The sequence below is a fragment of the Marmota flaviventris genome, chromosome 18 (assembly GCF_047511675.1).
Source record: "Marmota flaviventris isolate mMarFla1 chromosome 18, mMarFla1.hap1, whole genome shotgun sequence".
In the NCBI taxonomy this organism is placed as follows: Eukaryota; Metazoa; Chordata; class Mammalia; order Rodentia; family Sciuridae; genus Marmota; species Marmota flaviventris.
Genome location: NC_092515.1, coordinates 37,942,535 through 37,965,186, shown reverse-complemented (window position 1 = coordinate 37,965,186; position 22,652 = coordinate 37,942,535). Strand labels below are relative to the sequence as shown.

Sequence of the window (22,652 nt, the reverse complement as noted above, 5' to 3'; positions counted from 1 at the left end):
TTGGTTTTAATGGAAGCAGAGGTGGATATTGGCATCCAGCAAGTAGAGCCCAGTAATTCTGCTTAACATTCTCTAATACACCAGGTAGCACCCCACAATAAATTACCTGATCCAAAATGTTAACAATGCTGAAGTTGTGAAAAATTCCACATGAAAATTTCCACAAAGAGCACTCACTGGTATGCACATGATAGTTTTCATATGATTATGGGCTGCTGTCACATTACTTAAAGAATATATATATCATTGACCTCGTGCGACCTTTAAGTGCTTTTAATACAAGCCAAGGATCCTATCTTTGAAATTTATGGAAATAATTAATTGTGTTAGGAAGAGAAATCTAACAGATTTTTATGTTTAAAAAAAAAAAGAAAGTTTTCCACATCTCATTAGTTTATTCCTTTGGCAACAACTATGAAAAATAGCAGAATCAAAAACTTTTAAAAATGACTTTCATGGTAGTGGTCAGATACTGTACCAAATTTGAACAAAGATTTGAATAAATATTTCTCCAAAAGCAGTATAGAATATCCAGTAAGCACATGAAAAGACATTCAACTTCATTCATTCATAGGAAAAGAGAAATCAAAACTACAATGAAATATTACTTTGTACCTATTGTAATAGCTATAATTTAAAAAAAATGAACAACGACAAGTACTGGTAAGAATGTAGAGATGCTGAAATCCTTATTTATTGCTGGTGGGAATACAAAGTGGTACAGCCACTATGAAAGATAATTAGGCAGTTCCTTAAAAGTTAGGTGTAAATTTACCATACAACCTAACACTTCTGCCACTAGGAATCTACCCAGGAGAAATGAAAGCATTTGTCTTTCAAAGACTGTGCATGAATGTTCATAGCATCTTCATTCTTAACAGCTAAAAAAGTAGAAACAATCCAAATGTTCACCAGCTAGAATATTCATAAAATGAACTGCAAGAAAATAGCAGTATGAGTGAATCTCAAAAGTATTATACTGGGCCAGGTATGGTGGCTCATGCCTGTAATCTCATTGGCTCAGAAGGATCACAAGTTCAAGACCAGCCTGGACAACATAGTGAGTAGAAATCTAGCTCAGTGTTGGAGCACTTGCCTAGCATGCATGAGGCCTTGGGTAACACACACACACACACACACACACACACACACACACACAGGAAATCCTCAGTAACTGATACAAAAAGGGATTATGAAATGAAAGAAAGTAGAGTACTGTACTTTAATCATGTCATTTTATTAATGTTCAGAGGTAGCAGATAACAGGTGGGGCATATTTGGGAATGGGGATTGACTGCAAACAAGTTCAAGGGAAATTTGATAGAGGGGGATTCTAAAACTGGATTATGGTGAGGGTTGCACAGCTCTCTAAGTTTACTAAAAATCATTGACTTGTATACTTTAAAATCTTTTTATCAATTATAGGAAATTATTGTTCCCTTTGAGCAATAATATTGATAGCTGTTAAAGACCAGCTGGCTTTAACTACTATTTAAGGAAAATATTAATGTTTTTTAATCTAGAAGACCCACAAAGACCAGCCATGTTCATGTCCACATGGACTCTGGAATCTCCTTTGAGCCACTATGAGAGGTGGCTCTGGCTGGGTTCCCAGAACTGGTTTCATCCCCCCTTTTAAAGAAACTTTCAGCATGGCCCTCTGTAGCTCCCTTTCTATCAGCTGCCCATTGTTGTATTCACAGAGAGTAAGGAGCATTCTCCAAAAGCATGTTTTTCCCTTTCCTTATAGGCAGTAAACTGCTCCTTGGGAGACCATATTCACATCAAAGTGTCACAAACAAAATAATAAGAATGTACTTGCATTGGGGGGGTGGTAGAGGGTTTGCTTACTTTTCTCTGTGCTTTCTTACCTAATAGGCTCTGGATTACTGCCACAGCAAGGGAATCATGCACAGGGATGTGAAACCTCACAATGTCATGATAGATCACCAACAAAAAAAGGTACCATTACAGCCAGGCAGCAACAAGCCTTCATTAGAAGGCTTAGGGCCAACCTAAAGCTGCCCCTACCAAGATGGTTTTTGTAGCCATACTATTTCCTATGACCAACTTGTGTCGCTGTCGTTTGTCCAGTCTCTAACGTTGTTTTCTACTGGGAAAATGGACAGATGACCTGACTGTAGTCACTTGTTTTATTTTGGTCTTAGTTTTCCAAAGGGCCTCAGAAAAAGAAACTACAGCTGGTGGTTTCTGCTTCACTTCTTAATGACCCTCAGACCAATCTGCCTGGCCTTAAAAGTACACTTGGGGCCCTCCTAATTTTGATATCCAACTCTGGTTGTCCCTGATTGGTGAGTAAATGGATCAGATAGTATTAGACAAGCTAGAGCCGTGCTTCAGTCCTGGGGTGGGCCATGTGTTCCCAACCCTTCTAGTTATTCCTGGAGCTTATGATGAAATCTGAGTGATGGGGCAGTGTGATACACATGTAAGTAGTATGGAAGCAGAAAAAAAGGTTGAGCTCTATTGATTTAGAATGATTTTAAAAAAGCATTCTGAGTGCTCTGCTCCAGAAATGACCTCTTTACTTTTGCTGAAAATGTAATTGTTTAACAGTACACCTGCTCACATTTTTTTGTGTGGCTAAATAGTTGTTATCAGAAATGTGATGTGGTCTTGCCCTAGGCATAGGAATCTAGAAACACTCTTTTCACATGTTTTATTCTGTCATGTTTGTAGCTGCGACTGATAGACTGGGGCCTGGCGGAGTTCTATCACCCTGCTCAGGAGTACAATGTTCGTGTAGCTTCGAGGTACTTCAAGGGACCAGAGCTTCTTGTGGACTATCAGGTGAACTTGGTAGCAAGGCTGCTCTGGGTTGTTTTGGTACTTACTGAGGGCTTTTTCTGCTTTGTTATTTATTTAGTAAGTTGCATATATTCAATTCTCAGTCATTATTCCACCCCAGAATGCTAGTTGCAGATTTTTCTCAACAGCTTTTTTTTTTTTTTTTAGGAGGAAGAAGTAGTTTTTAATTCTCAACTGTCTGCAAAGTTCACATAAAGACTAGAAACTCAGATTAGAAAAGTGGGTTTCTAACATCCTTGTCTGACTGGTTGTCTTTGTTTCCTCAGATGTATGACTATAGCTTGGACATGTGGAGTTTGGGCTGTATGTTAGCAAGCATGATCTTTCGAAAGGAACCCTTCTTCCATGGACAGGACAACTATGACCAGGTGAGCAGAAAACCATCTGGCTCTTACATGTTTGGGGATGAATGTCAAGAAAATGGTGTGCTTGGAATATTCTCCTTGAGCCACTGCATGTCACTCAGTGTGTACATATAACCCTCTTTTTAAAGTTTAGAATTTCTTAGACTTTTGTCTGAGGTTATGAGGTCCCAACAATACAGATAATGCTCTCTTTCTTATGAAGAAGTCAGGTGACTCCTTTATCTAATAAAACTAGATTCTAGTTATTAGATTGTGATAACCCCATAATTGTTAGTTTCTAGAAGACTACTGTCATAAGTTATGTTCTCCCTTTAAAGGCAGTTTGGAAATATGCATTCATGTGAGCCTCATGTCCTTGAGTCTTTTGGCCAGTCCTAGACTCAGATCTCTGCCTGGTCCCTGGAGATCAAGTGGTATGGAATCTGCAGTTCCCTGGCCCAGCATCCTCACAGGCTCACAGTGAGTTCTGTGCTCAGTGATTTGGTAGTTTGTTTTGTGTTTCAGCTTGTTCGCATTGCCAAGGTTCTGGGTACAGACGAGCTGTATGGGTATCTGAAGAAGTATCATATAGACCTAGATCCACATTTCAACGATATCCTGGGACAGTAAGTAAGAGAGAGAGAAAGAAAAAGGGCTTTGCCTTACCCAGTTTCAAAAGTGGGAAGGTTAGCCAAAATCATTCTTTCCCTTTCTAGTTACATCAAATTGAAGTATCTTTTTTTTTTTCTTTTTTAATTTGTTTTGTTTGCTGTACTGAGACTGAACCGAGGACCTCTCAGACATGCTACGCAAGCACTGTACCACTGAGCTATCTGCCCGATTCTTTTTATTTATTTATTTATTTTAATATTTATTTTTTAGCTATAGTTGGACACAATACCTTTATTTTATTTATTTATATGTGGTGCTGAGGATCAAACCCAGGGCCTCACATGTGCTAGGCGAGTGCTTTATCACTGAGCCACAACCCCAGCCCAGTTCTTTTTATTTTGAGACAGGGTCTCACTGAGTCATACAGGCTTACCTCAAACTTAAGATCCTCTTATCTCTCAGCCTCCTAAATTTCTGGGATTACAGGTGTGCACCACCATAGCTTGTTGCTGTGTGTGTTTTCTTTAAATTATTTTGAAGTATTTGGACACAGTTTATATTTGTCTTCTAGTTCTTTTATTTCTTTATGAGATAATCTGTATCAATAGAAAATGGAGGGCAAAATCATAATGTTACAGAAAAAAGCTTTCTGGTACAGCATATGCATTAATTTTAATGACAAATCTTGGAAAGCTGTGTTTCTTCTTTGAATAAGAAACTGATAGTTTCTTGTTTTCTGTAATAGATTTTTCTATAAGGTAACAAGTATTATAGCATTGAGGTTTTTGGTACAGTGCAGTAGTTTTAAAGGAAATGCTTGATTGACAGTTTTCAAACATTCTTTTATATTTGGAGCTACCATGTTTCTGTGGCCAGTACTTTAAATATGTCTGCTGATTAGCACAAATTACTCAGTTTCCACCATGCCTGACCTAGAATGAATGAAGAACCTGAGGCATTAAAAAAAAAGTCAAGAAAATTCTACAAATTCTAAATCAGATGTCCATGTTCTAACTAATTCTGCTTATCTAATTACAGAACACTGTTTTCTGTCAGTATATTGTGATGTGACTAGTGGGTAAAGTGGGTACCAGGAAAAATGAGATTTAACAAGTTGTAATCATTGTAGAATTCTAAGATTGTGCTGGCTTTAGCCATAGTAGAGGAGGATTCTTGTTGAGTTTAGTCTCAATCCTAATGTTTCAATACTTTGTTTTCAGACATTCACGGAAACGCTGGGAAAACTTCATCCACAGTGAGAACAGACATCTTGTTAGCCCTGAGGCCCTAGACCTTCTGGACAAACTTCTGCGATATGACCATCAACAGAGACTGACTGCCAAAGAAGCCATGGAGCACCCATACTTCTGTAAGTCTCCAGGGACTTTTTATGGGGTCTAATTTATTAAAGGGAAAAAAAAATCTTTCACATCTTTGAGGCCTGTTAAGGAAAATCTAGGTGTTTGGCATGGATCATTCTTGGAACTAGTCCTCACTCATTGTAGTCATTGAAACAACTTTCAAGACCAGATTTTTGATCCCCAAAGGCATTTGCTCATTCACCAGCTGTAGTTCCCTTGAGTCCAGTCTTTTTGGCCACTCCTGTCACCCTGAGAAAGACATTCTAAGTATCTAAAATTTGTTTTCAAATGTCATATTTGTGGGGAAACCTAATCAAAGATTTCTCCCCTCAAAACACAAGTAATTGGCTAAAAGTAGTAAGATAACTATAATGAATTTCTAAAGAAGGCAGTCGATAAAAGAGATTTGAAGGAAGACCTCACTAGGATCTAACTGGATTGCTTACCTGTGTAACCACGTGTGGTTGAGGTTCTGCGGGCACGTGGCTTTTCCCACTGAATAAAGTATTTCAGATATACTTTCCCTGTGTTATTAGCAATGTGAGATTTCATCCAGTTAGAGAAGAAAATGGAGAATAAGGAAATTAAGTGACTAGTGACTTACTGCAGTTCACCCTCTGAATCAAGATGAAAACTCTTATTCCTTGAAGTTTTTGTCTGTTGTTAGACCAGCATGCTATCTCTCCCTCTCCTTCCTGCCCCCACCCAGAACCCTATCACCACCCCATTATTCCCAGCCTGAAGGTTACACTGCTGTGGTCTTAGACCTAGGGAAGTAAGTACCAGGAGACAGCAGAGTTAAAAGGTCTTAACCCTTCAGCATTCTGGACCCCAGACAGTGGAATTCAGATGTCCTCTTTACAATTTCTGACACAGAAAGGTGTTCTAACCCTTCGAGGTGGGTCAAATTAAGAAAATTGATATTATACATAATTCATGATCTAGCTATTTTTCTAAATACAAAGTATACTTCAATTTAAAAAATTTTAAGCCACTATTGCTTAAAATTGACAGGCTTCTATTCACCTTTTCCCCTGATATGCTTATTATTGCACATGCTTTAAAGAAATTAGGGGTTGAATATTATGTTGGTATTCAAAGAAAATAACACATAAATTAGTGGGAATTTTGAACAGTAGGAAATTAGGGTTTTTATGCCTCTCAGCAATTGAGTCTGTCCTCTGAGGAAATAGAAAAATTGACTGTAAGAACAGTTCCCCTGATTCTTTGTGTGTGGTTTTTGTGGGACCTAAGTTCTGTGATTTCTGCCTCCCTCTCTGGACCTCCTGACACTGGCTTGCCCAGGAGTCTGTGTGTGTCCATGTCTCACTGGGAAAGGGGCTGATCTGTTGTGACTTCCCCTCCTGCACTTGAATCCTGACTTGGTTGCGTTGTGTCCTGCTTTCTTGCAGACCCCGTGGTGAAAGAGCAGTCCCAGCCTTGTGCAGAGAACGCTGTGCTTTCCAGTGGTCTCACGGCAGCCCGGTGAAGACTGGAGAGCGACGGGTAATGCGGCCTTGATGCTTGCCAATAAAACCAAGCACCAAACACAAACCTTGAAGGAAACTACAGTGTGATAAAAGAGAAATTTTAATCATTCCTTCTAAAGGCAAAGAAGAGTAAAGACCTAAAAGTCTGTCAAAAAGACACTCCCCAGTACTAGTCTACAGGGAGCTGCCATTGTGGCAGCATGATGATGCACATAGTTCAGGATCTGAGGGACTCTCCCTTTGGAATGCATGGGAGATGAGAAACTCGGAGTTGTTGTACATTTACCTTCACTTTACAAGACACCACTATTGAATTAACCCGTTCGGTCAACAAGCTCTGAATATCTGACTTCCTATCTATTCCATTGTGGTCTGGTTTCCTTTTGTGAGAATTCAGGCTCAAGTTTTAGCAAATGTCAGCAGGCTATACTGACACACCAGCCTCATTTATTAAAAAGAGATATTAAAACAGTGACAGTATTTTTTTTTAAGCTCTTTTACAAATTCATGTTTTATGTATTTTTTTATGACATGAGCTCTCCAGGAAAAGTCCCTCATCCTTGCAGTTTTCCTCTTAAGTGTATGCATTTGGGAGCAAACTGCAGTCAATTTCAGAATCCTATGATGTCAGGAGACATCACTTTAAATCTTGAGATGCCATCAGCAGATCCGTCGGTTTCATCAGAAGTTCCATGCTGACGGTAACCTTTGAGCTCTCACGGTAACCTTTGTTGATTTGCCTAACCACAGAATCCCATTGCTGATTTTGTTTACTGTGCCCCTCACCTCCTTTTGTAGCCCTGTAAGGAGAATTTCACCATTTCCCAGCGCATCCCTGTGTGTGCATCTATTTTAATGTACCTCTCTGAAAAAAATTACTTTTTTATTGTTCTTTCTTTTTTCTTTTTTTTTTTTTTAATAACCATAACTGAAGCTGGAAAATCAGTTTTCAGGCAGGTCAAGAAGGGAGAAAATGTCCTATTAGGATTTATTCAGGAAATACTTATTGGAAAAAAAATGTATCCTCATCCTTTTTCCCTCTTTTTATCCCCATGACAATACCAGCTATAATCAGGGTAATATGCATTTTAAGCTCTGATAATGTGAATGTGATGGCAAAGATAAGTCTGGCATGCAGGTACTGACAACATGTGGGCAAGACCATCCTGTAACTGAGAGGAGAGGAATGTGCAGGGGGGTGGGGATGAAATGGAGCTCTTGGAGCCAGTGTTAAAGTTTTGGATCCACTGTGCTAAAGTCCATGTTAACAAAGAAAGCTACATTTTTGTTTAAAAAAAAAAAGAAAATAGGGCTGATTTAATTTTGGGGACTTGTAACCAACAAGGTTTATTGGCTGTTCCCTGGTCCCCAGCTGCAGACTTATGCCTCAGCTCTGGGGACCTAGCATGTCTAGAATAGAGCTAGAGGTGTCTACCACCACATCACACTTAGGACTTCTTTATTAACTATTTAATAATGCCGTACATTTTTATAAGGTTAGATTGTTTGTTTGAAACATCTGTTTACATTCCATATCCCAATAAAATCATATTGGTATTGGTAGCAGGTCCTATCTCTAAATGTAGATTCTATTTTTGTCATTTGGTCTGTGGAAACTTAAATTGCAAATGAAACTCATAGAGTTGAGTTTATAGATTAAAAAATAAGATTCTGAAGCCAGGAAATACATTCACTTAAGGTTCTCATACCAATACCGCCTGCCTGCATTGCACAGTCTGCATATTGATGTATACATTTATTTTACCTGAAAATTAAAAACAAGATGTTAGTGAGCTCTCAAATGAACCTATTTCAATAAGTCAGGCAGCGAAATTCAGTGTTTTGAATTATCAAAGGCCTCTCACCCGCCCTTATGGGCAGCCTGAACCATTGGTTATCAGGGAGAGTGCCACTGTGTCTTTCCTGCTCCCTACCCCATTTCCTCCTCCATCACCCATGCCTCTCCCCTTACCTTGCTTTTCTCTTGTCTTTCCCTTTCTCCTTTTCTTTTCTATTCCAGCTGCCTTGATCAGGCAAGAGTACCCTCCTGGAGGGGTTTTGTAGAGCCATAAACCTGCTCCTTTCCCTTGGGTCCTCCAGAGGCAATGAAAGCATCTGGAGAAGGGTCATGTGATAGGCTTCTGCCCCTTCTTCCTTTGGCCATGTTTCAGGTGGCACAGCACAACTGACCTGCCTGTCCTGGGTCGGTACTGCAGCTTTGGCACAGCAGTTATCCTTTTGAGCGTGTGGTTTGTTTCCACAGCACCTATTCTTACCTCTCTTCATGCCTTAGACTTGGAGCATTCCTGGCTTTGAAATGCTCACTCCCTTCTGGATCTGGACTTGACACCTAAGCTGTTCTTTCCAAAACTTAAATGAGTCTCGTCTAGTCCTAGTCCTCTCTTTCACTGGTCTCCAAGTCCATTTTGTGTCCAGATGGCCCAAGCTCCCCTGAGATATTAGAGTGTTTGCCTGGGTTAGGAGATGGTCTTGGAGAGTCCTCAAGGAGGGTGGGTGTGTATGTCTGTGTGAGTGAGAGTGTGTGTAGCAGTGGGAGTCTAGTCTTACATTTAGACTAAACTAAATAAGTTTACCCATCCAGTATCTTTTAAGTCAGCATATTCTTTTTTAAACTCAGTAATTTTCATTTGTTTGCTTCGTTACCTTATAACAAGTTAAAAGTGCCTATGACAAGGACTTAATTCTTTCCTAAAGAAAAGCAAAAAACATGGGGAACAGGGTAGTGTTGCACCGTCATCTCAGGTACTGCCTGTGTTCAGGAACATAGACCTGTAGGGTGAAGATAGAAGGTGCCTGTGCTGAATCCAGGTCAGGGTCTCACGGTTGGTGGCCACAAGTGAGCTTAACTGCAAGGGTGCTTCAGCCAAGGAATTTCAGGGTGTGGGTGGAACTGATGCAGGGCTAACCAACATTCTCAGTGGTGACTGTGTGGCAGTTTACTCTCTCCAGGTTCTTGTCAGCTGACTGGTTCCCATCCTGTCCTGTGGCAGGCGGCTGGATAGGAGATGCTGTTGCGTGCATAGTGTGGCAGTATTCTGCTGAGTATTGCTGGGGCTTCTTACCAATCAGAGCAGTGCCTGTGCCAATTCAGTGATGCCCTCGGGCACCAAGCATTCTGCCAGGTCTTGTCACGGGTGTTCGAATGCATCAGTGCTCACCAGGCTTAGAGCACATGTATTCCCATAGAGAGGAAGGTACTCTCAGGCCGATTGACTCAAGGAGACAGAAGAGCTCAGAATCCTGGGAATGTGAAGAGAGTGACTGGGGGGAGGGGTAGGTAAAAGGAATCCATAAGAAAAATGACCTAACTGTAGGTCTTGAGGGAATATCCTTGAAAGGCTGAAATCAGGGGACACCAAGTTCTGACGGGTGCCCTGGAGGAGGACGCTGCCCTCTGGCTTGGGTCCACTGGGCCTTTGAGAGGTGGTATCTTGATTTAGGTGCTGAGTCCCAGAGAGCTGGTGCCAAGGGTCTTGTCTCTGCCCACTCAGGGAAATGGCAAGTTCTCCCAGGTGCTGCATTGATGCAGATGGAAGCAAAGCTACTTTGGAACACAAATCAGTCAGAAGAATTTTGAGATATGCATTGAAATCTAAGAGAGCCCCAGTTAATGGTCTCCTCAGTGCCAGTTCAGACTGATTCGTTAGAAGCCTGTGTTACTGTGTGAGCACCCACAGGGAAGAGCAGACCTCCCTCCTGCAATAAATGAGTGGATAATAACTGGTGAGAGTCACATTCACTTAAGTAGAAACCCTCTGAAAGCAAACTCTGGGTCCTCATGAGACACAAGCTCAGGTTTGTCAGTGGGCTTAATAAATTAAAACTGAAGAATATCCTGCCTTTTAAAACCTTAAGTCCAGAATGGGGATATTGGGGAGGGGAGGTTGAAAGGAAACCAGTAATAACCTGCTTCTGAGCTTTATGAATGTGTTAATGAAAACACCCCCAACCAGGGATTGTAGAGGCTGGGAAGAGATGTGATGGGGTATACAGTGATGCATACTTTTGTGTCAATACTCAACAATGTGCTACAAATGTGATTCTTAACCCTGAACTGCATGTATTGGGGATTGTTTAAAAAACAACAAAAAAAACCTTTGAATCAATAAATTAACAGTTTTTCACTTGCTGGCTCTTCTTGCTGTAAATGGTTGACTAAGCGTTTGTGACAAATCTTGACATCCAGTGGAAAGCTTGGATACTCTTCAAGAACCGTGGAGCCTTCTTTTTGCAGAAAAGCAACACTGCCTGGGTTTGATCCATTGCAAGTGACTACTTCAGACACAGTTGGCCACCTCTGTGTATCTCTGGATGACTGATGTGTGATTCATGTGCTACTGCCCTTAGAGGGAAGAAAAATGCCATGTTAAATCCTGTTTTCCTAAATAAAAATGTTGACAATACCCAGCCTTCCCGAGTGGGAGACAAGCCATTGCTATGAGGACCTTAACTTGTATTTCCTGTCTCTTCGGGGAGGGAGGGATAAACCTTGAACTGCAAGGATGTGTATGGTGGTTGCAGATCATCACCGTGCGTGAAGTTGAATTAAAGACGTGGTGGGATTGTTTTGTATCTGAGTTGCACCACTCAGACACCTGCTTCTTGGGATTGACTTGTTGGTGACTTTAACTTTGTAGCCCATTGTTCTGCACTTGTGAAAGTCTCCCCTGCGCCAGTCCTCACAACACATGCAGGCACATGTGAGCACGTGCAACTGTTGAGCGATGATGGTATCTTTTTTATTAGTGTGCTTTTTTTTTTCCTCACTGATCACTGTGGAATTGGACTCTTGGAAATCAGTGCTTAAAGGCAAATACGGTAATTTCTTAATGTGCTTCGGCAGGCATTCTCAAATATTAATCAATGGAACCTTTACCCAAAGGAAGTTTTCATCAAATAACTGTGTGACAGTTTCCCAAGGGCAAAGTGCCTTCCCTCAGTATTGCTAAACGGCCCTGGGAGACATATCTGTGCTGGCGTCTCACCATCCACTTGCTGTGCCAGATGGGAAAGGAGGAGTGGGTTTTCAGGCCATGCCAGGCAGCTGTTTGCTTCCAGCGCAGAGTTGAAAATACTGTCACTTGTTCCCTTATTGGTGGACTCGGCCCTTTTCTCTGAGTACATGCCAAGTCATCTTCTCATTCTTGGTCCCAAGATGTCCTTAATAAATTGGATCAGGTTAAGTGTGATCTGGTGTTGGACTGCTTGACTTGCATGGAGTGGTTATGGGGCTTGACAACAGCGTCCTGGACGCTGGAGAGTCGACTATGGCATGGTGTGTCCAGAGCTCTCCCCTTCCTCTCCAGAAGACTGCCTTTTGCAGTCAAAAGGGCAGGAAGAGGGTACTCTGAAACCTGGAATCATGCAGCGGGTTCTCACTGCATGTTCCTGAAAGTGGCTTGGGGAGGTCAAGCTTGCATTCTACCCCCAGCCCTCTTCAAGAGAAGGAAGCCCCACGCAAGTAGAGGCCTGCCCCACTCTGGGTCAGATTGATTAATGCCGTCTTTCCCCTCCTCCCATCTCTCCCCAGGTCTGTTGCGGTACCTCCCACTTTTCCATAAGCAGAACAAGAACCAAATCAAACGTCTTAACGTGTGTAGCGAGATCACGTTCCGTGAGCAGACACAAAACGGTGGCAGGTTTGGCGAGCACGAACTGAAGGGCAGCCTACCACCGTATATCAAACCTCACTTCCGAATGTAAAAGGTTCACATGCCTTGACTTCCTGTTGACTTCCTCCCGACCCAGAAAGCATGGGAAATGTGAAGGGTATGCAAAATGGTTGTTGGTTACTGTTGCTCTCCACGCCCCTTGACGTGTCCTGTGGCCGCCTGTTTTTCCAGCAAACCAAGTTAATTAGCTGACCACAGACACCACAGTGGGGGAATGGGGGCAATATATGGCATGACGGGCAGTTACATATTATTTTAAAAGTATATATTATTGAATAAAAGGTTTTAAAAGAAATGTATGGAGAGTTTTCAGTATGGAAAGGACCATTTAAAAAGACCTGTGACCATGGAGGACTGAGTGACAGAAGATCTTGTGTGCCAGGTTCCAACCAGAGGAAAGTGGGGGAAGTCCCGAGGTGAGGAGGGCCAGTTATAAAGAGCAATGCAGAGAAAAAGGAGTGTTCAGAGGTGTGGAGTGAACCATCCTAGGAGTGGGGCAACCAGAGAAAGGAAGTACCCAGTGGGCTGGGAGAGCTGGCCAGTGGCCACCCTGGGCCCCAGTCTGAATTGGGTGAGTGGCCCAGCATTTGAAGTAGGTAAATATTGCCTCCACTGAACTCAAAAAGATGCCTTAGCCCTTTTTTTGCTGTCCCTTGGCTTATGTCTGAACATTTCATTCCATGTCCTAATCCTGCCCACCACCCCCTCTGAAAAAACACCTCATCCCAGAGGCTGGTGGAGCCTACTGTCCAGAGGCAGGGGAGGGATGAGCTGGGGGCTGCTCCTGGTCATGTTCTGACGCTCCATGAATGAGAAGTGAACTGGTCCTCCCAAATGGCAAAGAGGCTGGAGTGGAAGCAACAGTTGTATCTGTTTAGTGAAAACAAAACCAGTTTTACAAACAGCTTTGCTGGCTCCCTCAGACCTGGGTCTTACCTCCCAGAACAGCTGTGCCGGGGGTGGGCAGTGAGAACAGTGGCCACAGCCTGGTGGCCACCCAGCCTTGCCTCTGATGGCTGGGCCTGTGTCCTCCCACTGCCTGTAGAGGGCAGAAGAATAAGCAGAAGCGGACACCCAGGTTGGGGTGCCGGCCTAGTCTCCACAGAGGCCATTTGTTCCACACAACACTCCTCCTCTGCTGCTTGTTCTGAACAGCTGTGTGAATCCAAGTGTGGACACTCAGGGCATGTGGAGCAATTATAGAAAAAGGCAAAGAGGTCCCTGTCAGGGCTGCCACCACCACACCACAGTGTCCTTTGGACCAGCTTCTGCCATTTTCAAACAATTCCTCAGGCCTGAGAGCTTGAAATTACCTGCCCCTGGATACCAGCGAGTGAAAACCCACAGGCCACCAGCAGAGGACTTTGTCAGGCCAGTGGGACATAAACAGACTTGGTACTTCCTGGCCCCATCACTGACCTAATTTATTTAAGCTGAATCTTTTGTGGGGCCCTTTTTGCCTCAAGGCTCTACAAATTCTTGTTGGTCTTCCAGATCTCTGGGATGGCATCAAAATACCTCATTTGAATGTGTGTGTTTTACCTACACAGCATGTATGTGTTATCTCCATGTGGACCTGCTGGTGTTTAAGGCCCTTTCCAGATGTGGAGGGTCTTGTACAAACAGGTCCACAAGTGGTGGGCTTGGGGCTTGGAATGTTCGCTTTGCCCTCAATTTCTCCTCCTGTCTTCAACCCTGGCTCTCCTTAACTTTCCAGTATGGAAGTCTCAATTTCCAGAAACTTCTGAAGGATATTAAATAAGCTTGGGTTTTGTGGATGGTTATGGTTGGGGAGGAGAGTGGTTGTAGAAGGAAGCAGAAGGAGAAGTTTTTGCTTAGGTGGTTTTGACTTTGAGAGAAGGGAGCCTGCTGACCCAAGGATCATCTGCAGTTCATCCACAGCAGACTTGGAGTTTCAGAATCACATCTTCCAACAGTCCTGTTTGTGTTTTGGTGGTTTAATATTTATTGCATTTTCCTGGAGATCGAAATAATCCATGCTTGTGGTAAATAAATTCAAATGAATTTTATCATTATCAACAGAAAAGTTGATGAAGCCCCATCACTATGCGCGCAGGTGCACACATGCACGCCCTTTCTTCCGTTGGAGGTAACCACTGTTAAAATTGGTGTGTATGCTCCCATTTTTTCCTATGCATTTACTAACATTGATTTTCATGGTAATAGGAATGTAATAGAAATGTAATTGAACTCTGTTATTTACCAGAAACTTGGCATTTTCACTTAACTGAAAATCTTATTGTGTATGTGTGTAGATCTACCTCACCCCTTTATCACAGAGGCATGGTATTCCATTGTGTGACGGATCACAACTGAAACAATTCCTTCTTGATAGACTCTGGGTTGTTTCTATTTTCAGTATTGCTGCAGTGGGCAAATCTGCACATAAGTTTTTTTGAATTGGTTATATGTGAATAAAATCTTAAAGAGTTACTATGCCATATGATTTTTTTTTAAATGTTATGATTCTGAGAAAGCAGTGTTCTACCCCTTCCACACTCGTACAGATTAGACCTGCCATGACTTTAGTCATGGAGTTCTTGGGGGGTTTAGGCACTTGGGGCCTGGTGCCCAGTGCCTGTGAGCTTTCTGGGGACCTACAGAAATGTTCAAATCTGAAAAACAAGTGATGACTCTACATTAAGAAAGTTGAAAATAAAAATTAAGTGGAATTAAATGTCTTAAAATGGATAATCCTGTGAAATTCATTGTTGTTAAAGTCAATATTTACTTTAAAAAATACTTTTCTCATTCCAGTGAGTTACCATCATAAAATCCAATGATTCCACAAGCAAATTCTAAAGATTTTTTTTAATTACAGGAAGAAATTATCTTAAGTATGAAAAATAGTTTCATTTTAATGTATTTGGAATGCTATGGAAAAACCTTCAAAAGTAAGCATGCCGAGGGCCAGCAAATGTTTTAAAATAGCCCTGGCTAGAGAGGGCCAGGTGGAATGGATGAGCAACATTTCTAGAATATTATTCTTCAGGCTGTTGAAATAATGTGCCTCTCAAATGATTATGCTAGGTGAAGAAGCCAGACTCAAAAAGCTGCACACTGAGTGATTCCATTTATGGGATATTCTGGAAAAGGCAAACCAGGGATGAGAGCAGGTCTGCGGTTGCCTAGGATTAAGGATGGCTACAGAGGGTTAGTATGAGGTCATTTTGGGGGGTGCTGCAATCATTCTGTGGCCTAAATGTGATGGTTGTATGACTTGGTGCCTTTGTCAAAACTGTACACCAAAAAAAAAAAAGTACATTTTATTGTTTGTAAACTTAAAAATTCATTTTAAAAAATAACAATAATGTACAGGGGCCTAACAGCGTCCCTTTGGACTTCAGGCTCAGATTAGCAGGAACCTCGTCTGCCCGCCTCTGACTTTTCCTGATAGTCAGGACTGATGGTCTTCCTTGGATAGAAGTGCTAGGACCCGCTTCGGTTGCCAGCTGAAGACTCCAGGCATTCAGGGCACGCTTCCATCTTTGCTCCCAGCTGAGGGACAAACTCCACCTCGTTGCTATGCCTCTCCCTCCTACCCCCCTTATCAGCAGGGAGAGGTGAAAATTTAAGTTTTGCCTTACAGTGCATGGCATGTCTGTCCCTTGTGTGTCCCAAGGGAAGGTTCTCTGTGTTTCTAGACTTGGACTGACAGGAAGGGTTACTGTCCTCTGGGTGTTAGCATCTGACCAGGGTTTTTATGCACTGAAAGGAATGCTTATAACTACTTATGTTTCAAATATGTCTTCATTATTAAAATTGTACATTTAAAAATCTCATTTGTGTCTTAAAGATCAATTTACAAATCTTGTATTCATGGCTGCAAACTAATTGATTTTGTATATAAATGTGAATACTTGCTTAACTTTTGATTGATGGTCAACTAATTCCAAACTTAATGGGTTAACAGTAAATGTTTACATGCTTAATCTAGTTACCTTAAACATTTCAGACTCAATCACATTCTCGATCTGTTTGGTTTGCACAAATATTTTCAATAGCAAATATGAAAAATCTAAAATCTGATGAAAACTTCCTAAGCATTTGAAAACTAATAAGTCTAAGTCTAAACTCATAAATTTAATAAATTGAAATTTCTTAAATGAAAGGTTTTAAACATTAAATTTTCTTGGACATGATAAAATTAAAATCATATCTAATTTCAAATTCCTTTAAGCATTTTGATTTAAGTTCAAAACATCAGATCCTCTTAATACATTAGGTCCTCTTTAATATTTCAAATATCTAAAAATATGATCACCACAATCGGAAACTTATTACCCAATTTGATACAGATTATTGAGATCATGGTTTAGTTTACTTGCCATAATGTCTGTGTGGGGTTTTTTGTTTGTTTTTGTTTTTATTTTTTGGGGGGGGAGGTACCAGGGATTGAACTCGGGCACTCAACTACTGAGCCACATCCCAGCCCTATTTTGTATTTTATCTAGGGACAGGGTCTCACTGAGTTGCTTTGCACATCACTTTTTGCTGAGTCTGGCTTTGAACTCGTGATCTTCCTGCCTCAGCCTCCCAAGCCACTGAGATTACAGGAGTGCACCACTGTGCCTGGCATATCTGTATTTTTTGATACCCCACCAAGGGGGACATACTATGCCTCAGCCTAGAACTTCACTATGTTCATGGTCAGATTTCCTGTCCCCCATCCATAACAGGATGGCAAGTGCTCTACGGCTGAGCCACATCACCAGCCCTTTTGTACAAGTTTTAATTGCCTGATCTGCATGAATTGAACTTCTGTACCCACTGCAGTTGCTCTACTGCCTCCTTGGAATCTTCCTCCTTTTAACTGATTACCTTTTTAAAAATCTGACTACAGCCACTTATTAGCGTGGTTTCTCATATTTTGTTCTTATATATCTTTGTATTGAAGGGAATGCAAAACACAAGAACTGTAATGCTTAAAGCATATGTCTGTGGGAGACATGATTTTAGGTTAATTTGGTCTACATGACCTTTGAAATGAACACTGATGTCTGAGATGAACTTTTGCTCTCCATCCATTTATTCATTGACTGCCTATCATGATGATGGGTAGTGTGCTAAGTCCTAGATGCACAGAGAAAGACACAGTCCATATCTGGAGGGAGTATGCACAAACTAAGCCAGAGGAGCAAACCCGTTAATTTATGTTTTCCCTAATAGAATAGGGATGGAATAATCTTTACTGTGACCAAGGTTGTGATCACAGTACATCTCAAACCTTGACATGACGGAGAATGGAACACAGTTTATGCTGATGAGTAGCTGGAAGAAGCAAGCTACTTCCTTACTTTCATTTCCTTGGTCAGTGTGTTTATTTAGGGTCAGGGTCAGGTTTTCATTTTAAGTGGAACAATTAATGAGAGAGCATCATGAGAACAAACCAGTACAATAAGAGACTTCACAGAGCTTTTGTTGGCCAATGACTGGGATATAGCTGCCCTGATTCTGAGCAGAAGAGCGTCTCTTTCAGCTGGGTGGGCTTGGACCTAGAGACCAGGAGAGACAGAGCCAGGAGCCCCAAGTCCATGACTCTGATTCATAGAATCAACACATACTGCATACCCACTTACAAATGCAAGCATTTGGTTTGGGCACCAAGATATATCTCTGAGCAACACAGGCCAAATTTTTTTTCTCCTAGAAACTCACAACTGAGCAGTAGGGGGAGATGGACAATAAGCAAATAATTAGACTGTGAAGTGGTGATGAGTGCTATTTTAAAAATCATAAAGCGGACTAAGGGGAGAAGAGTAGGTAGCATGTGTTGAGGTGGGGGTGCTGGTTCAGATTAGGTTGTCAGAAAAGCCCTCTATAAAAGCCCAGTGTAGTGGGTTGAGTTATGCTCCTCCCAAAAAAATTCATGTTCACCTAGAACCTTGAATGCAACCTTATTTGGAAAGGTTTCTTGCAAAAGCAAGTAGCGAAAAGACCTCAAAAATACACTGGATGTGGGGTGGGCCCTAAGTCCAGTGACTGACATCCTTCTAGGAAGGAGAGAGGACACAGAGAGAAGACAGCCACATGGAGATGGAGGCAAAGTTTGGAGTGATGCTGCCGCAAGCCAAGGAATGACTGGGGCCACCAGCAGCTAGAAGAGGCTAGAAAGAATTCTTCTCTAGCATCTTCAGAGGGAGCGTGGCCCTGCTGACACTCTGTGGACATCAGCATCAAGGACCGTAAGAGAAGAAATTACTGTCGTTTTGAGTCATGCAGGTGTGAGAATCTGTTATGGCAGCCCCAGACAGTAATGCAAGTGGCATCCGTGTGGAGCTCTGAACTCGGAAAGGAGCCAGCCAGCCAGGCAGGACCAGCCCAGGCAAAAGCAAAGGCAAGTGGGGTGACACCAGCACAGGGGGACATGAGGAAAGTGTGAAGGGCTTCCAGGAAAAAGATGAAGCAGGTCATAGCAAAGATTTGGGTTTGAATCTAACAAAATGGGTGGCCATTGGAACAAAGAGCCACTAAGAGGATCCTACTGGCTGCCACCAGTGGACTGGACTGTGAGGTGGCAAAGGTGTAAGTGAGAGAACAGAGGTGGATGCCACAGGAGCACAGGCAAGAGCAGCTGGTAGCTGACCAGGGCCTTGCCACAGGTAGTGCCATGACCAGACCAAACGGTACTTAGAAGATAGAGCTACAGGATCCACTGAGAAAAAGAGGAGCTCTGGCTGACTCCAAGGATCAAGTTGGCATTTACTGAAATAGGCAAAACGAGGGGTGGAGTAGGTTTGGGGAGGGGATGGTGGGTCAGGGAGATGTAAAGCCTATTTTGGAAATATTAAGCTCAGGATGCCCATCAGGCCTCCCGGCACTACTCCACTGTCTAAGAAATGGAGTAGCGCCAGGTGCAGTGGCAGACACAGATAAATTATCTCTTTGCTGTATGGCTTGTGCTTAGAACTTTCATTAACCATCCCTAAGTCACCCCTATATTTTTATTAACTACAGATTTATCTCATATCCATGCTTTTTTTAAACCTTTATTTATTTATTTTTTATGTGGTGCTGAGGATAGAACCCAGGGCCTCACACATGCCAAGCGAGTGCTCTACCACTGCGCCACAACCCCAGCCCCATATCTGTGCTTTAATCCTCCTGATAAATGGTGTTAGGTAGGGAATTAGTTTTATTTTTCTTTTTAAAGTAAGTCAGTTATAGCCAGGCACGGTGGCACACTCCTGTAATCTCAGCGGCTCAGGAGGCTGAGACAGGAGGATGGCCAGTTCAAAGCCAGCCTCATCAATGGCAAAGCGCTAAGCAACTCAGTGAGACCCTGTCACTAAATAAAATACAAAATAGGGCTGGGGACGTGGCTCAGTGGATGAGTCCCCTGAGTTCAGTCCCCAGTGCAAAAAAAAAAAAAAAAAAATAGTAAATAAACTTAAATTCCTATGAAAAGATGAGCCAGCATATTAGTAGTCAGAAAAATGATAACTAAAAGTCATTTTATATGTATTTTGAACTTACAAAATTTAAAAAGTAGAATAATGCTGAGTGACGGGATGTGGGTGTGACTACAGAGACCCTCTTGCATTGTCGATGAGAGTGTAAGTAGCTATGCTGATTTAGAAAGCCATTTAGCACTTAGTCATCTTAAATGCATGCACATATTATGACCTAGAGGTTCTGGTACTGGATGTGTGTGCAACAGAAATTCTGATATAGGTCCTTAAGGGGACACATATAAGTATGTCCATTAGTGAAGGAGTGGACAGATAAAACATGGTAGATGCATTCGGACTTTAGAGCAATTAAGCAATAGATTTGATATCCACTGGTCCAATGGATGGATCTTAGAAACTGTAGTGCTGAATAATGTGTTTTAAGGGTCTTTTTGAAAACAAAAGTCTTATGGGTATCTGTATATATTTATACATGATTAGGTAAGGAAAGAGAATTGATTCATTTAAGGGGACAGTTAGGGAAGGCAGAGCAGGAAGACATGAATGGACCACATACAGATGTGTACATTTTTTTCTGAATGGTGAGATACCGAGTTATTGTAAAGTTATTTTTCATAGTTCCTCAATAAACCCATATCACCTTTTTTAATCAGAAAAAAAAATAAATTCACATAAAATAATCAGATTCAGAACCTTCTGAAGTACAATGACTACCTTAATTTTCTTCTATGATTATTGGCTATTTGGTTTTCTACTTCTAGACCTAGTACTAGTAATTTTTCCTAGAAAGTACTTTATTTCACCAGGTGCATCCCTGTAAACCCAACTATTTGGGAAGCCAAAGCAGGAAAAGCCCAAGTTCAAGGCCAGAGAGACCCTGTTTCAAAGTAAAATAAAATAACTGAGGATGCAGCTCAGTGATAGACACTTGGTTAGCATATGTGAGGCCCTGGGTTCAATTCCCAGTGCTGGAAAAAAATAATTTATTGCATATAGATTTTCAAAGAGGTCAAGTTGTATGCAGTATTTGAATCACCATCACCATCACATCAACACTCATCCATGCTTCTTTCTCTTTCTTAATGTTTCTTAATTGGATTTTCCCCTGAAGGAATTTTGAAAAACTCCCCTCCAACACTCCCCCCCCCCGCCCCCGCGCCCCGACATTGTACAACCCACTTTGGTGCCAGCAACCTATGGGAAGAAACCAGGCAATGGTTTGGGGCCATGGTTTATTCTGGCATGGGACTCTGTGAAATAACCCTGAGTTATTCAAGGGGGACAGACTTGCCATCAATTCATTTTCATGAATAACTTTACAATAACATGCATTTTCAATAACTTTTTAAAAAACAATCAAGTTAAATCCCAGTACCCTAAAGTATACAGGCTCCAGAAATTATTGAAAAATAATAGCTTCATATTAAAAGTTTTACCTTCATACTGTAATAAGATTTATACTTCAGCAGCCCCAGTGGTGCACGCCTATAATCCCAGCGGCTGGGGAGGCTGAGACAGGACAATCAGGGGTTTGAAGCCAGCCTCAGTAACAGTGAGGTGTTCAGCAACTCAGTGAGACCCTGTCTCAAGATAAAATACAAAAATAGGGTTTGGGATGTGGCTCAGAGGTTGAGTGTCCCTGAGTTAAATCCCAGTACCCATCCCCCTGCCCCCCAAAAGATTCATACTTTAGCTGGGCACAGTGGTGCATGCCTGTAATCCCAGTCACTCAGGAGGCTGAGTCAGGAGAATTACAAACTTGAGGCCAACCTCAACAATTTATCAAGGCTCTAAGCAAATTAGTGAGTCCCTGCCTCACAATAAAAAATAAAAGGGGATGGAGGTGTGGCTCAGTGATAAAGCACTCCTGGGTTCAATCCCCATACAAAAAAATTCATATTTTCCCCCTTGTGTCTAAAAATTCTGGCTGAGTTATTCAAGGGATTGATGTGAGGATTAAATGGGTTAATACAAGTCAGTGCATTTAAAAAGTGCCTAACACATAGTAAATGCTCAATTTACTGCTATAACAATAAAAAATTGCTAACATCTTTTTAGCAATTAAAATCTTTTTACTAACATCTGTCAGCCATAATACCCAGTACAGGCCTAAGCATACAATATGACATTTAGTAGATTCTCAGCGACCGATTGTTGTCTCGAACATTTGGAATTTCCTTCCACACGTGAACTATCATAACTTATTTTATGTTCTAGACATTGAGGCTTTAAAAAAAAATCAGCAGTAGATTCAACTCAATCAATTCAACTTTATTTTGATTAATTTTATTAATATCTGCTGCTATCTTAACATTCAGGCCTTTTGGGTTTTTAATCAATGCATTTTAAGGCAATGCATTTTCCTCAAAGTATTGCTTTGACTACATCCCATTCAGAGTGACCCTGTTCATAATTTAAGGCCATAATGTGTAAAAAGCGCTTATGACAGCTAGCGTTCATGTCAGGTAGCTCGCTTTAACTTTATCCTGAACTCAGCCAACAAGCATTTATTTGACACTCATAGGACACGGATCAGTGTGGTTAGAAAACCTTTTAACCTCGCTCCTTTCCTTTGGTCCCTGTCACTCCACCTTACTCTCTAGGGGGCGGAGCCTGGCCGTCACGCCCCCTCGCTTCACTCCCGCCTTGTTCCCTTGACACCACGTCTGTGCTAACAACACGTGCCGTAATCGTCTGTCTCCTTCCGCTTCCTGGTAGCAAATCCGGGACTTCGATGGGGAAAATAGTTCCTTAGCAACAGGGTTCTTCTCACGAGGGGCGGAACCGGGGCGGGGCTTACGAGTGAAAGGAACCGGAAGTTGCTTTCTCCGTGGCGGGACTGGGCCTTGAGCTCCCGGGGGGCGGGCTCAAGTGGGCGGAGGGATCCATT

The 22,652-nt window shown here is 41.9% G+C and overlaps 1 protein-coding gene across 2 annotated transcripts in view; it reads left to right on the top strand.

The window, feature by feature from the left end:
* The window catches only part of Csnk2a2 (casein kinase 2 alpha 2), a 39,643-nt gene extending 27,019 nt beyond the window's left edge, over positions 1 to 12,624 (top strand). Inside the window, exons 6-12 of one of the 2 annotated variants that reach the window (XM_071604802.1) lie at positions 1,879 to 1,962; positions 2,701 to 2,811; positions 3,096 to 3,197; positions 3,699 to 3,799; positions 5,006 to 5,154; positions 6,559 to 6,652; positions 12,188 to 12,624. In XM_071604802.1, coding sequence (XP_071460903.1) covers positions 1,879 to 1,962; positions 2,701 to 2,811; positions 3,096 to 3,197; positions 3,699 to 3,799; positions 5,006 to 5,154; positions 6,559 to 6,635 — 624 coding nt within the window. In that variant the 3' untranslated portion in view covers positions 6,636 to 6,652; positions 12,188 to 12,624. The remainder of the gene's footprint in view (positions 1 to 1,878; positions 1,963 to 2,700; positions 2,812 to 3,095; positions 3,198 to 3,698; positions 3,800 to 5,005; positions 5,155 to 6,558; positions 6,653 to 12,187) is intronic. The other variant, XM_071604803.1, reaches the window with a different exon arrangement.
* Positions 12,625 to 22,652: the final 10,028 nt, after the last annotated feature.